The sequence below is a fragment of the Dryas octopetala genome, chromosome 6 (genome assembly GCF_963921425.1).
Source record: "Dryas octopetala chromosome 6, drDryOcto1.1, whole genome shotgun sequence".
Classification (NCBI taxonomy): Eukaryota; Viridiplantae; Streptophyta; class Magnoliopsida; order Rosales; family Rosaceae; genus Dryas; species Dryas octopetala.
In genome coordinates, this window is record NC_141371.1 from 5,927,039 (window position 1) to 5,939,920 (window position 12,882).

The following is a 12,882-nucleotide window of genomic DNA, read 5'->3' on the forward strand; positions in this document are numbered from 1 at the left end:
TGCCTCAGCTTTTCAAGGTAAGCTTACAGAAAAAGCTCAATCCCATAGCTAAATTTTAGTAGAGACTTGCTGTAGCTCTAGTGGTGATGAACTCATGAACTTGAACATAGCCAAAGTTCGAATGTCCCTCCCCTTTTAATCTCCTCTGAACCAACAAAAACAAAAACAAAAATGGTTAGATTTTTAGTCAGTCACGTGAGAAGATAAAAGGTGTAACCTTAAAATTGCTTACTGTATGGGAGACATGCTTTCAAGTTTAAACTTGTGTGTGCTGCGCGATGTTTAATCTAAGAATTAATATGGGGAAATTGCAAAACAAGTGCATTGAATTTTTCCATTATTTTCACGAGACCTACTTCACAGGATTCTTCATGACAAACAAATCTTAGTTAATACTTGTCTTGGGTTTCACATGTTTTAGAGGTTGCAGTAGTTCGTACTACTCGTACTGCACTGAAAGTCGCAAGGTGGTGAAAATTTGAAACAGGGTTTAATTTTGTGCTCATCATCATCATGCACAATGCATGTGGAGCGTGATTGCAATATTAGTACTTAACAATTAGTGTATATGATACTATCATGCATGAGGCCACCAAAACACACAACTAACCTTTTTGGTCCCCGTTTTGTGAGGTCTCCAAATAACTCATTTTAATGTTTAGCCAACTTTTTGGGTCATTTTCAAGACCTAGTTACCATTCCTTGATGAGGATCGATTGTTCACGATAAGCGAAACAATGATGAAGATGATCTTGATCACATTTCAGCTGTCTTTGGCTCGACCACAGTTATGATTCAACTATTTCAGAGTTCAAAAGAATTAAAATTATAAATTTTTTAGTCAGAATGTCCAAAAAAAATGAAAATAAAAGCATGAAAATGGGTGGATTGATGAAATTTCTCATTTTGTGAAGCTAGCTAGCTAGCTAACTGGTTTGGCCCTTTTGGGCTTAACATATCGAAGGGTTGTTAACTACTAGCTAGCTAGGATGGCGGCTGTGATTCTTGGTCCTCGAATAGGCATGATGAGTTAGCTACCAACTAATCGATGAGAGGGAGTTGATAATTAATTAATATTTATAGGATTATGTCATTGGCCCTTTTCAGTAGATGGGCCTTTCTGCTCATCTGTTTAGACTTTGCAGCCAAGAGCTAAAGAAAGAAAGAAAAGTAGTGCATAGCATGCATTGCCTTGCAATGCATAGATGGTGATGCCGTGATGGACTGATGGGTTCATGCATCGATCAGAAAGAAAACAAATTAACAACATGTACTAAATTAATGAGGGGACTTCACTTGATATAGATCGTGGTAGGGGCCTGCATGTTTTTGGTCCACTCAAAGCTGGCTAGCTAGCTTCATATGTATTAGATTACTTCCACCACTCATAAGATTGTTAATCCTACAAAAACACAGTAAGAACACAAATTAATGCTATTGCTGGGGACATTAAAGGGCCGGCATAATATTCACAAAATAAGGAGTTGGATTGGAATATTGGATACATCATACATGGATGGATGTCTCTTGAGTCTTGAGTGTTTATAGTAGATTCCATCGGTCTTGTGATGAAGAGAAATTTTTTACAATCTTGTACTACAAAATAAAAACAGTATTATCACAACAACTAAATTTGCCCGGTAAACTATTCCGGAAATCCCACAGTTTAATAAAATGTAGGGAGATTTTTTCTTTCCTTTATTAATTAAATGAGAAAGTAAATGAATTAAAATTTAAAAGTTAGCATATTTTTATGACATGAGTGACAGACACATATATTTGTAAATATAACAAGAAAAAAAGTCATGCTGATAAAACATGCATGTCGAATTGGGACCCTTGTGATTGGACAAAACAAGTGATGCGGAGAAGTGAGAGATCACATGGGAAAGCAGAAATAAATCTGATGAATGGTGATGGATGATGATATATTGATATTGATAGGTCATGAGGAGAAGAAGAGAAATAGAGAGCTAGAGGACCCTGCAGTCCATTGGTGGTCTATTAGTTGTCCCCTCGATCTCCCTCTCACAATATGAGAGCTTTTTTGCCCACATGACATGCCTAATTGCCTATTGCTCCTATATCCATCTTTCTTGTCAAACCATGCGCTCTTGTTCCTAGTTTTCATGACATCTAACTATACCTCTCATCATCTCTCTCTCTCTCTCTCACATAGATCATTGACCCCCAAGCTTCTTCTTCTTTTATACTTTATGGTAATTCTCTTTGGGGATGAATTAGAAATTCATATATATGCACTCATCATCACATAAATTTGAGTGGGTATACCTTATCATTACATGCAGATAATAATTTCTCTTCGATATGTCTTATCATAGCATATAATAATAATTTTTTTTCTATTACAAAATTGAATTTTCTTAAGAAAGAGTGTTGTCTTCAAACACCTGCCTAGATTTAAAGAAAAAACAACTGAAAATCCCCAAGTCTTTACCACTCCTTAAATTCATGGGGTTGTCTATACAAATCAAAAAGGCTCAGCTTCCCTGTTTAATTTCAACACACATATAATAATGAATTTTTTTAAATTTTGGTAGCTGAACTTTAGGTCTTGTCCAGCTAGGTACGTAAATTATTATTTGTCCTAATTTCATACCTAAACTTTTGTTTTGTTCCAATTTAGTTTATAAGGTGACTTTTTTCAAATAATTCATCAAAATTAGGGGCATTTTAATCAGCCTAGGATTATGAATAGACTAAATTAGTCTTAGGTATAAGATATGTGTAACACACATGACCAAATTTTGTTAGGATTTTTTTAAAAAAGTCACATTCTATTCCAATTTGGGACAAAATAAAAGTTTAGATATGAAATTGAGACAAATAATAGTTTAGGTACCTAATTAAGATAAGACCCAAAATTCAAGTATCAAAATTAAAAAAAAAAAAAACATTGTAATAATCTACAATGCTGTGGCCCATTACATCATGATCGAGAATATGCCCACGTTAAATGTTATATTGATTAGCAAAGACTTCTCAACAACTAGTTCAATAAGAAAGGCATTGTTTATTAAGAATGTCAATCCTTCTAACATGCAACTGAGATTAAGAGTGTTCAATAAGAAAATTGACCTCTTTTATTCATAAGAATATAACTCACATTATAGAATTAGCTGCACACATTCTTTGTGGTGCAAGCATCATTCTTTTTTCTGTTAAAAGTCCAATTTGGTACCAAACAACAAATTATTTATACACAAAGTCAAAATTCGACAATGCATTTGGAAACTCAAAGTCAACAGAGGAAGCCAAATGGTGTGTAATTTAGGTCATCAAATGCATGTTACTATATTCTTAATTAGATTATAAAATGATAATAATTTTTAATTCTTGTTTCTATTAATTGATTATACATATATATATATAGAGTCATCCACGAGATAATTTAATGCCTATTTGGTGATAGGCTGATAGCTAACATGAGAGTCCCTTGGCTTATCAAGTGGTACGGAACAAATTGGAAGAGAACTGTCCTTTGCTTAAAAAACAGAGGAATTAATTTGAATATGAACACCTGCTCCACATCATTACATATTAACACGCAATGGTCAATGCTCCAATGCTCTACATGAATGCTTACTTACATGGAAAAATTATAGGGTATAACTGATATACCGCTATGTGGTATAACTAATTCAACGTGTAAGGGTATTATTAGACGATATATTTATATTAGTAGGGTATAGTATTAATAACATCCACTCATATTATAACACATAGACTGGTTATACCACGTGTCAATATATCAGTTATACAGAATAATTTCTCACCTACATGACCTTTGGCCAACTCATCGCCTTACTAGAAATAAATTTTTTTATATATACATATATATTAAAGAGGAGTGCTCTAAAGCTAACCAGTTAGCAAGTTAATACGAAGCTAACCATACTTTTGGGCCCACCACATCACTAATCTCATAATCCGAACCATCAATTATTTAGGCCATATTTCAAAGATTATCATTGCAAAAAATCAACTAAATCGAAAATCATGTAGTCATGTAATTAAGATCAAATAAATAGACGATCAATATTTTCGATAAAAGCATAGAAATAATTGTTATTATAATCAAATGGCTAAATGACTTCCGATTTTAGAGATTTTTTATAGGAATGATCTTTGAAGTAGGACCTAAAAAATAAACGGTTCGGATTTTGAGATTACATTGTGCAGTGAGTCCAACAGGGTGGTTAGTTTTGTATTAACTTACTAACTAGTTAATTTTAAAGTATTCTTATATATTAAATATCTAAAATTTTAAAAAAGCGCAAGAAAGTGAAAATAAGTTAAAATTAAGATAAGTAGAAAGTTGGATTACAAATAAAAAGAAACAATATCAAATTACTTTCTTCATTTCTAAAATAGGTTAATTGGGTTGTCCAATTTTCAGGAATCTGGACTATTTTGTACATAGTCTCTTATTTTTCACTAACACTAAACTATATTCTTTTAATCCATTGGGTTTCTGCTTATTTGTAAAATAGCCCATTATTATGGGTTCCTCCTTTAGACTAGTTTATAAGTCTTAGGTTGCCTCTTAGGCAACAACTTACCTATCTAGCCTGCCTTGGGATTGGATGGGCCTGAGATTGGACCGTCTCTACTAACAAAAAGGCCCCTTAGAACCAACAAATTGTAGAATAGATATAATAATATAAACCCAATTGACGTATTTTATTATGCAACATTTTCTTAATGTGACATTGTTGGACATAAACCAGTAGAATTGTGTGACACTTTAGGTTCTTAAACCTTACTCTTTATGATCCAAAAAGGGATTTAGATTTTTATGATGATCATTAGCAATGGTTTAATCTTTTGTTTGACTTTGACATGATTGTGGGGTTTAAATAAATTAAATCATATAATTCAAGCCCATGTTTTGAAGCAAGTTGCTAAAAAGCTCCAATATCCATAGTACGTGATTGGACTCGTTGGCAAATAAATAATACAATCTCTTGTGCATATACAAGTGGACATAGAATAGCTAGCAAGCAACTTTTAAAAATGTGAGTGAGAGAAAGCTCATGATTAGGGCTATCTATCTTGGTGGAGTGAAATTATTCTCAAAACCCATAAAAATACATGCTCCAAACAGAATTTATTATTCTCTCTGAAAATTATAATCATAAAATTGCAATTTTGGATCCCAAAAAGAGTGCATTCACCGTACACATGATGCAAAGCAAAGTCAACCATTGGAGACCAATCACCCACCATCTAGACGATGAATGAGACAAAAATGACTCCAAAAACTTAAGCGGTGTTTCGATTTATACTATAGTTTAAGCATAATTAGCTTTTCAATGTTTATTTTAAATCCTAATTAAATTCAAAACTCAAAGTAACTTCATTTTGAATATAAACATAAAATTAGAACAAATGAAATAGTGGAGATCGATCCTAATTCGCTATGAGCCAAGACAATTACCATGTCATTCTTTCATTTACTCAAGAATCAGGATTTTTATGCATTTGGTGCTATAAATTCATCCAATTAATCTGTATGTATAAGGAAAGATAATGATCAAAGTCATTAAATACAAGTTAAAGAAAACCCATTTGTTTGACATTTGTATGTTTTGCAATTACGTACACGATATTAAGGCCATGGCCCATGTGTGGCCAGTAGTACTATTGCACCAGCTGAGTACATAATATAAGATATAAGATACATGCATTTGTTAGACAATTATTAAAACTTCAAAAACTTAAAATATTGGGAAATGTGTGAATAATTAATATATATCAATTAAGTTACCACATTTCTCATATTCAATCTTCTTCTGGAGAAAAATGTATAAGGGTAGTAAAATTTTACACGTACTTTGCAAACAAAACATCAACAACTAAAGAAGCGGGCAACAAAATAAGAACGAATTGGAAGTTTCGAACTCAAATCCAGTCACATACAACAAGGATTCTCTGATAACATGTTAAAAAATTACTAAACTCTGAAAATTTACTGTTAATTGAAAAACAGGCATCAGCTATGCTAACAAGGATGGATCACATATTCACATGCCCCAATCCCCATGCCATCACAATTCACACTACAACGTGGAAATTTTGGAATAGCTGGGGATCGAGGCGATCTTGGTGGCACGTTCACATGTCTTGACATGCATGGCATGGGTTGGTGTTGTTTGGTTGAGGCACACCCAATTCATAACTTATTAACTTCAATATATGATGAGGTGGCCGATTTGCTAGATCTGGTTGGTCGGTCGTCGGTGCATGCATGACTAGGACACCTTTTAAGTTTAACACATTGCGTGTCAAACTGCACCCACCAGTGACCAGCCCACAGTACACATGCTGCTACCACTAACCATGCATCTTATTTGGTTTTAATGCGACCACAAATTAAAGCAATTTATGTTGGTGTACGGGTGTGAGACTCATCCCTGTGAAAACCAGAATATAATTAATTAGCAATTGAATTAGCAGATCAGTATTAATTGATTAGTATTGACGCAGATGAAAGCAACATATGTGCCCCCCCCTGCATGACACATTGACACATTAATGTCATGTGTGGCTTTGTGAGAGAGTTCGATGCAAGTGATCTACATTGTTGAAGAAAAAAAAAACACAAAACATGCTCAAACAAACAATGTTAACGCATATGCTGCTAGCTAGGAATATCCTCGTAATTATTATTATAATATATTATGAGGAATTAATACTTACCTATAGTGATTCATGCATATTGTCAAATTTAGTGTGCGGTATTATTGTTTCATCATGTTACTTGTTTGGTCATTATCGATCTCATGATGCTAACAGCCTATAAATATCCAATTTATTAATTATCCATATATATATAAACTAGATTATCCATATGAAAATGTTATCTTGCCAAATAATTTGGTATGTTAATTAGATTATAAATTAATTTAGACTATGATTAGCTAGCTTTTTTTTTTTTTTTTTTGGACTAAAAGATTACCTAGCTTCATTCTTGTCCAAATGTTGTTAGATTCCGTCTTTCAATATAACATTGTTATAAGATGTTTAGCAATAAAAGATATATAGTACTACTCCCTTGGTTGGTCTTTCTGTCCTTTTATATATATATTATATTATATTGATCTTAATTGAGCTAGCTTTTGGCTCATTGAGCACTTCTCGATCGTTTCGAGCTAGAGGCTCCCTGAAATATTAATCTATTTATCTATCACGAGCAATGAAAATATATAATCAATAATAGTGATCGAGATAACAAATCTCAATATTTGTTTCATGATGATGATAATAATAGAATTACAACGACAAATGCACGTAGACATCGCATATATGACATGCTACATAGTTACTTTCCTCATTGCAAACAATAATATAAGACAAGTTTTATCATTCTTTATTAATTTTAAGGACAAATGAAACACTAATTTCGTTGAATAAAAAATACAATATATATAGGAAATTAATTAGAAGGAAAATGAAGAAGTTGTCATGTATGGGGGAAAATTAAAGAAAGGGAAAAGGAGGTAGGCAATTAGTGAAGGCACATGCATATATATGGTGGTGGGTTATGGATTGAGATGAGAGGATGAGTCTGGAGGGAGAAAGAAGCAAACCAAAACAATAATTTTATTCACATGCATGCGCATTGATCCTTTTTGGATGACCAACTGGGGCCTCAACTTGCGACTTTGAACTTTGAATTATCACTCTTTGGTCTTTACCTCCTCTGCCCTTTGACTCAGGCTCAAGTTGCTATGCATATATATTCTCAGCATGCTCTCTTTTGTGTGACCAGGTTACGTTAAACACATGAACAAATTGCATTGTGAACGTGTCCAAATTAAACCCAATATAGGGATTACTTACTCTGATACCAAGTTGAATGCTCATCTTAAAAAGTTTAATAAGTACATACAATAGACATTTAACCCAATTAGTGTGAAATTGATGCTTTAACAACAAGTAGCAATTGATTGGATCATATAAATATCTTCTGAGCCAAATTTAGTTCATTGAGAGGATCACGAAAACCCACCAAAGCCCAAAAGCAAGAATCTTTTAAAGATGGATTTTTAATTTTTAATTAAAAGAGAGTGCATGGATACACTCATACACTTACGCTAATTTCTCAATCTGAGCTACAATTTGGGTAATTTACTATACATATATAGATATATAAATGTTGCTTTTAAAATGGATTTCTTCAGTTTGGCATTGTTTGAAGAGCAATACGAAAGCAGATTTAATTCCCTTTCTTCGCAGCAAAACACATGCATGATGCTAGACTTGGAAAAAAAGAAAAAAAAGAACAAAAGAAAGAAAAAAGAAGAGAAAATCCAGTAATTAATTAAATGATTTTCACAAAAGAGGATAGGAAGGCAGTTGGTATCTGTGGGCGTGCCCATGTGTGAAACCAATCATAGGCAAAACCAAAACACGAGTAAAGGACTCTCGGAGTCGGATCCACTGAACCCGGAAAGCCTGAACCGCAGTGCATACATGACTGCATGAGGCTCCAGATGGGTCCCATCTGCGGTTAAAGCCCATTAGCCATAATACATGGGCCTCCTCAGACTGACGATATACGGACGACAATGGGTCCCACATATTACGCGCTTAACACCACTCTCCCTCAACTCTGCTATTTTGTCCTTTTCCGACTTCACCTTCTGTCCTTTCATATTAAGGTAGTGGTTTCCAGTTTCCAGTTTTCCACGGCCTAAACCAAACAAATAAAAAGAAGAGGAAAAAACAAAGGTTGTGGTTTCGGGCTTTGGATTCCAGTTTTCATCTTTATCGTTTTCCATTACAATTTATTTTCACTTTGGAAAATTACAAAAAGGGGAAGATGCCTATTTTCATCAAACCACAGATGGCTTGATCAGCTTGGGATCCAAGAAAAATGCCTTCCACTTACCCCTTTTCTGTTTTGTTTTTAATAATTTATTGTTTTGAATAAATACTATGGATATTGTTGGATATTTTAGAAATTTATGCTAACCCCATTTTCTATTTTGTTGCTTCGTCTTTAACTCTTTACAAGTATTGTTTGGTTGGACTGAATTTTTCCCAATTCCAAGTTGAGAGAATGTTGATATACCAAAAAGATAAGAGATATATAAAAGAACCAATATGATATTTCAACTCTTTTGTGTTTTGAGTGTTGTATGCACATTGATTATGGGTTCATTTCCTGAGTGTGTATAATCTTGCTATAATACCATATGGACCAAATATTTATTGAAATGCACCGTTCTTGGTATTAAATTATTAAGGTGGGATTTGAGAATTGCTTGTGGTGTGAGAAATCAAATCCTCTTGGCCAAATTGAAGGGGTACCCCTTCCACAATTAAAGTAATTATGGGGACACCCATTGGGTTTGGATGCTTGAGGTTCACATCAACAATGTGCATGCCTCACCGTTGTTGGTAATTAAATCCCACGTTTTTGCTTAATTAGAGACTAATTAAGATGCATGTGGCTCTCCCTCCCCATTGGTCTTCAACTTGGGCCCCCAACAACTTGGCCAAGCAAAATGAAGATGAAGAAGAAGGAGCCCATGTGTGGCGCACATGCACATCAATTCATGCTGCCCCCAATGAATGGTGACCCAAAAAACATTACTTGGAAAATAAGAAAAATAAAAAAGGAAAATGAATAAAAAAAAAAAAAAAATAGATCTGAGAGTGAGAGAGAGCCTTAATTATATCAGGATCCCTGATGCCCTTCCTCACCTCCATAAGTACCCCCACCTCCTTCCCGCTTTTCTATTCGCCCCAAACCAAACCCACAACTCAATCTCTCTCACTCGCTCTCTCTCTCTCTCTCTCTCTCTCTCTCTCTGCTGCAATGGCTTTCCTTCGCTTGCTCTGCATTGCTTCACTAGTGTCGCTTTTCGCGGTGGCTAACGCTAGAATCCCAGGGGTTTACTCCGGTGGGCCTTGGGACGGCGCCCACGCCACCTTCTACGGCGGCAGCGACGCCTCTGGAACCATGGGTACGTACTTGCTTTCTCTCTCTCTCTCTCTCTCTCTCACTCTCTCTGTTTGCATTTGAAGCCAGTCCTTGAGATTAAAACCCATTACAAGAAAACCCCTTTTGTTTGTCCTCAGGCGGTGCTTGTGGGTACGGCAACCTGTACAGCCAAGGGTACGGAGTGAACACAGCGGCGCTGAGCACAGCCCTCTTCAACAACGGCCTGAGCTGCGGAGCCTGCTTCGAAATCAAGTGCGGGGACGACCCCAAGTGGTGCAACCCAGGCAGCCCCTCCATCTTCGTCACCGCCACCAACTTCTGCCCCCCAAACTTCGCTCAGCCCAGCGATGACGGCGGCTGGTGCAACCCTCCTCGCACCCACTTCGACCTCGCCATGCCCATGTTCCTCAAGATCGCTCAGTACAAGGCCGGTATCGTCCCCGTCTCCTACCGCCGGTGACTACTTAAAACCCACTCTTTTCTTTACTCTAGACCTCAGATTCTTTGCCCTTTTTTCGCTTTCGCTTAGTCAGATCTTTTGACTGTTTTCTGGTTGACTAAAATGCCCTCGGTGTTTTTTTGCCTTTATTATTTGCCGTTTGGTTGCCTAGAAACCCGGTCGTATCCGCTTTGTTCTTATACCCCAAACCCCTTTATACCCAAATATCAGTTTCCCGAACATTCTTTATTTTCTTAAAAACCAAACAGCAGAAATAGTTAATCTCATTTAATTTTCTCGCCAAACAAACAGCTCGCACAGAATTTCATGTGTTGTTGTTGCTTGAGCGTTCGTCAGGTTCATGTTGTTTACTCAAATATAACCAACGGGAAATCCGTTTGCTTTTTACGTCGTTTCTCGAAGCCCACGAAACCTCTGTGGCTTGGTAGTAATGACGTAAAATAGCGAATTCCGAAGGGTATTTAAGTCATTTTCAACACGACTTTCGACGAGTGTATTGAAAAGGTGCTAACTTTTTGGGACTTGCCACCACTCCCGCATCGGAAATTACCAGTCAAACCCTAGGGATTTTAACCGCAGCAACCGCGGTAACAGTAATGAATACTAACTGTAATTGTTTTTTTTACAGGGTCCCATGCAGAAAGCAAGGCGGGATCAGATTCACAATTAACGGCTTCCAATACTTCAACCTGGTTTTGGTCACCAACGTCGCGGGCGCAGGGGATATCGTGCGCGTGAGCGTGAAAGGCGCGAAGACTGGGTGGTTGCCGATGAGCCGAAACTGGGGCCAGAACTGGCAGTCCAACGCAGTCCTGGTGGGCCAGACCCTCTCCTTTAGGGTCACGGGCAGTGACAGGCGTACCTCAACCTCGTGGAACGTGGCACCCGCTAATTGGAAGTTCGGCCAGACTTTTACCGGGAAGAATTTCCGGGTCTGAAAAAAAAGTCCCCCAACAGCCTCCCTTTTTTATTTTCTCAACTTTTTTATTTTGGATTTTTAAGGTTAAAGTTTTAAGTTTAATTTCCCGCCTCAAATTTTCCTTTATTTTCCCGGGAAAATTTGAAGGGGTTGGGAGTAAAGTAATAGGGATGTAATGGGGTTTTTGGTTTTTAGGGTAAAAGGGGTGATAGTGTAGGAAAGTGACTAAGTCCAAGAGTGTGTGAACTTTTACTTTTTTGTTGCTTTTGGTGCTTTTTGTTTAAGTGGGGCTTGGGCTGGTGGAGTTTATAATCCACTAATCCAGCAATATGGTAAAATGTGTAGGGAGCTGAAGTGGCTGCAAGAAGAAACATGTAGCCCGCAGCTCTTTTTATATCTTAATATTATATAAAACCCTATATCGTGATGTTTCATTCTTGGGTTCTTTTTTGTATTGTCTTTTCGGTGGTTTAATATAATTTTGAAAATATCTATAACACTATAATTCTTTAGAATTTACCATATTTCTGAGGCTCAAACAAGCATGAATATCAAAATAACTTCAAATACCTACAATTATTTGTAAATCACGTATTAACTAAACTATTTTTACACGCATTGAATTTACAGCTGAGCTCACATAGTCACATACATGTTCTTATTGTCATTGTGAAATTAGTACACAGTGATAGTGTTGTACTCTCTTTTTAATCTTAGGATTAATTAAAATGTTTTATTTATTTGGGAGGAATTAATGTAGGAGCAATAATTAATTTATGATGACGCTGGCTTGGCCTCGAAGGTAGTGTTTGACAAGAAGCAATGGCCGCATATGATATGCTCTCCCTCTATCTACAAGATAACCTGGAGGAATGAATGGATCAGATGGATTTGGGCGTGACAAATTGGTACAGGCTCGTTCATTTATTGGCTTCTCCCATCCTCATTTCTGAGAGAGGTTCTAAATATATACATGTGAATAGTGAATGCTCTTCTCCAAAGTTGTAATTTCAAAGCCTAAACCAAGAAAGCTATTAACTTTTTACCCACTTGCTCAGTTGCTCCACCCAAATTTGCAACTTCTAATAATATTTCCCCATCCATTAATTTCCATAGTTACTTCTTCTTATAGTTCTTACTACATTAGGATGGCCTTGTCATAAATGATATTAAATGTGTGCCTTCATTCTTCTTGGTTTAATCAATAGCATTCATTTTTATACCAATCAAAATTGATATAAAATATGCAAAAATTGTGTAATTTTCTATCAGTAATTGGAAGTCATGACCAGGGGAAAGCCCCATACCTTAGTGGGGTGAGAAATTCTTCACAATCCATCCTTTTTATTTCTTAAACTCTCTCCCATTATGTAAGGTCAACAATGATTCCATCTAAGAATTAAGATAAAAATTAGAAGAAAAAAAAAAACAGAAACTTCATAGCATTTTCCTAATGGTATGGTATTTCATTGGCAGTTTGGTACCAACCATTCTCCTCAGTCCTCATGTTGACAGTGCACATAGACC

The 12,882-nt window shown here is 36.0% G+C and overlaps 1 protein-coding gene across 1 annotated transcript; it reads left to right on the forward strand.

Annotated features, from left to right (window-relative positions):
- Positions 1 to 9,767: 9,767 nt before the first annotated feature.
- Positions 9,768 to 11,789, forward strand: EXPA9 (expansin A9). Its single transcript, XM_086246890.1, has 3 exons — positions 9,768 to 9,998; positions 10,114 to 10,432; positions 11,065 to 11,789. The coding sequence occupies exons 1-3, from the start codon at positions 9,851 to 9,853 to the stop codon at positions 11,372 to 11,374; spliced, it is 777 nt and encodes a 258-aa protein (XP_086103016.1). The 5' UTR covers positions 9,768 to 9,850; the 3' UTR covers positions 11,375 to 11,789.
- Positions 11,790 to 12,882: the final 1,093 nt, after the last annotated feature.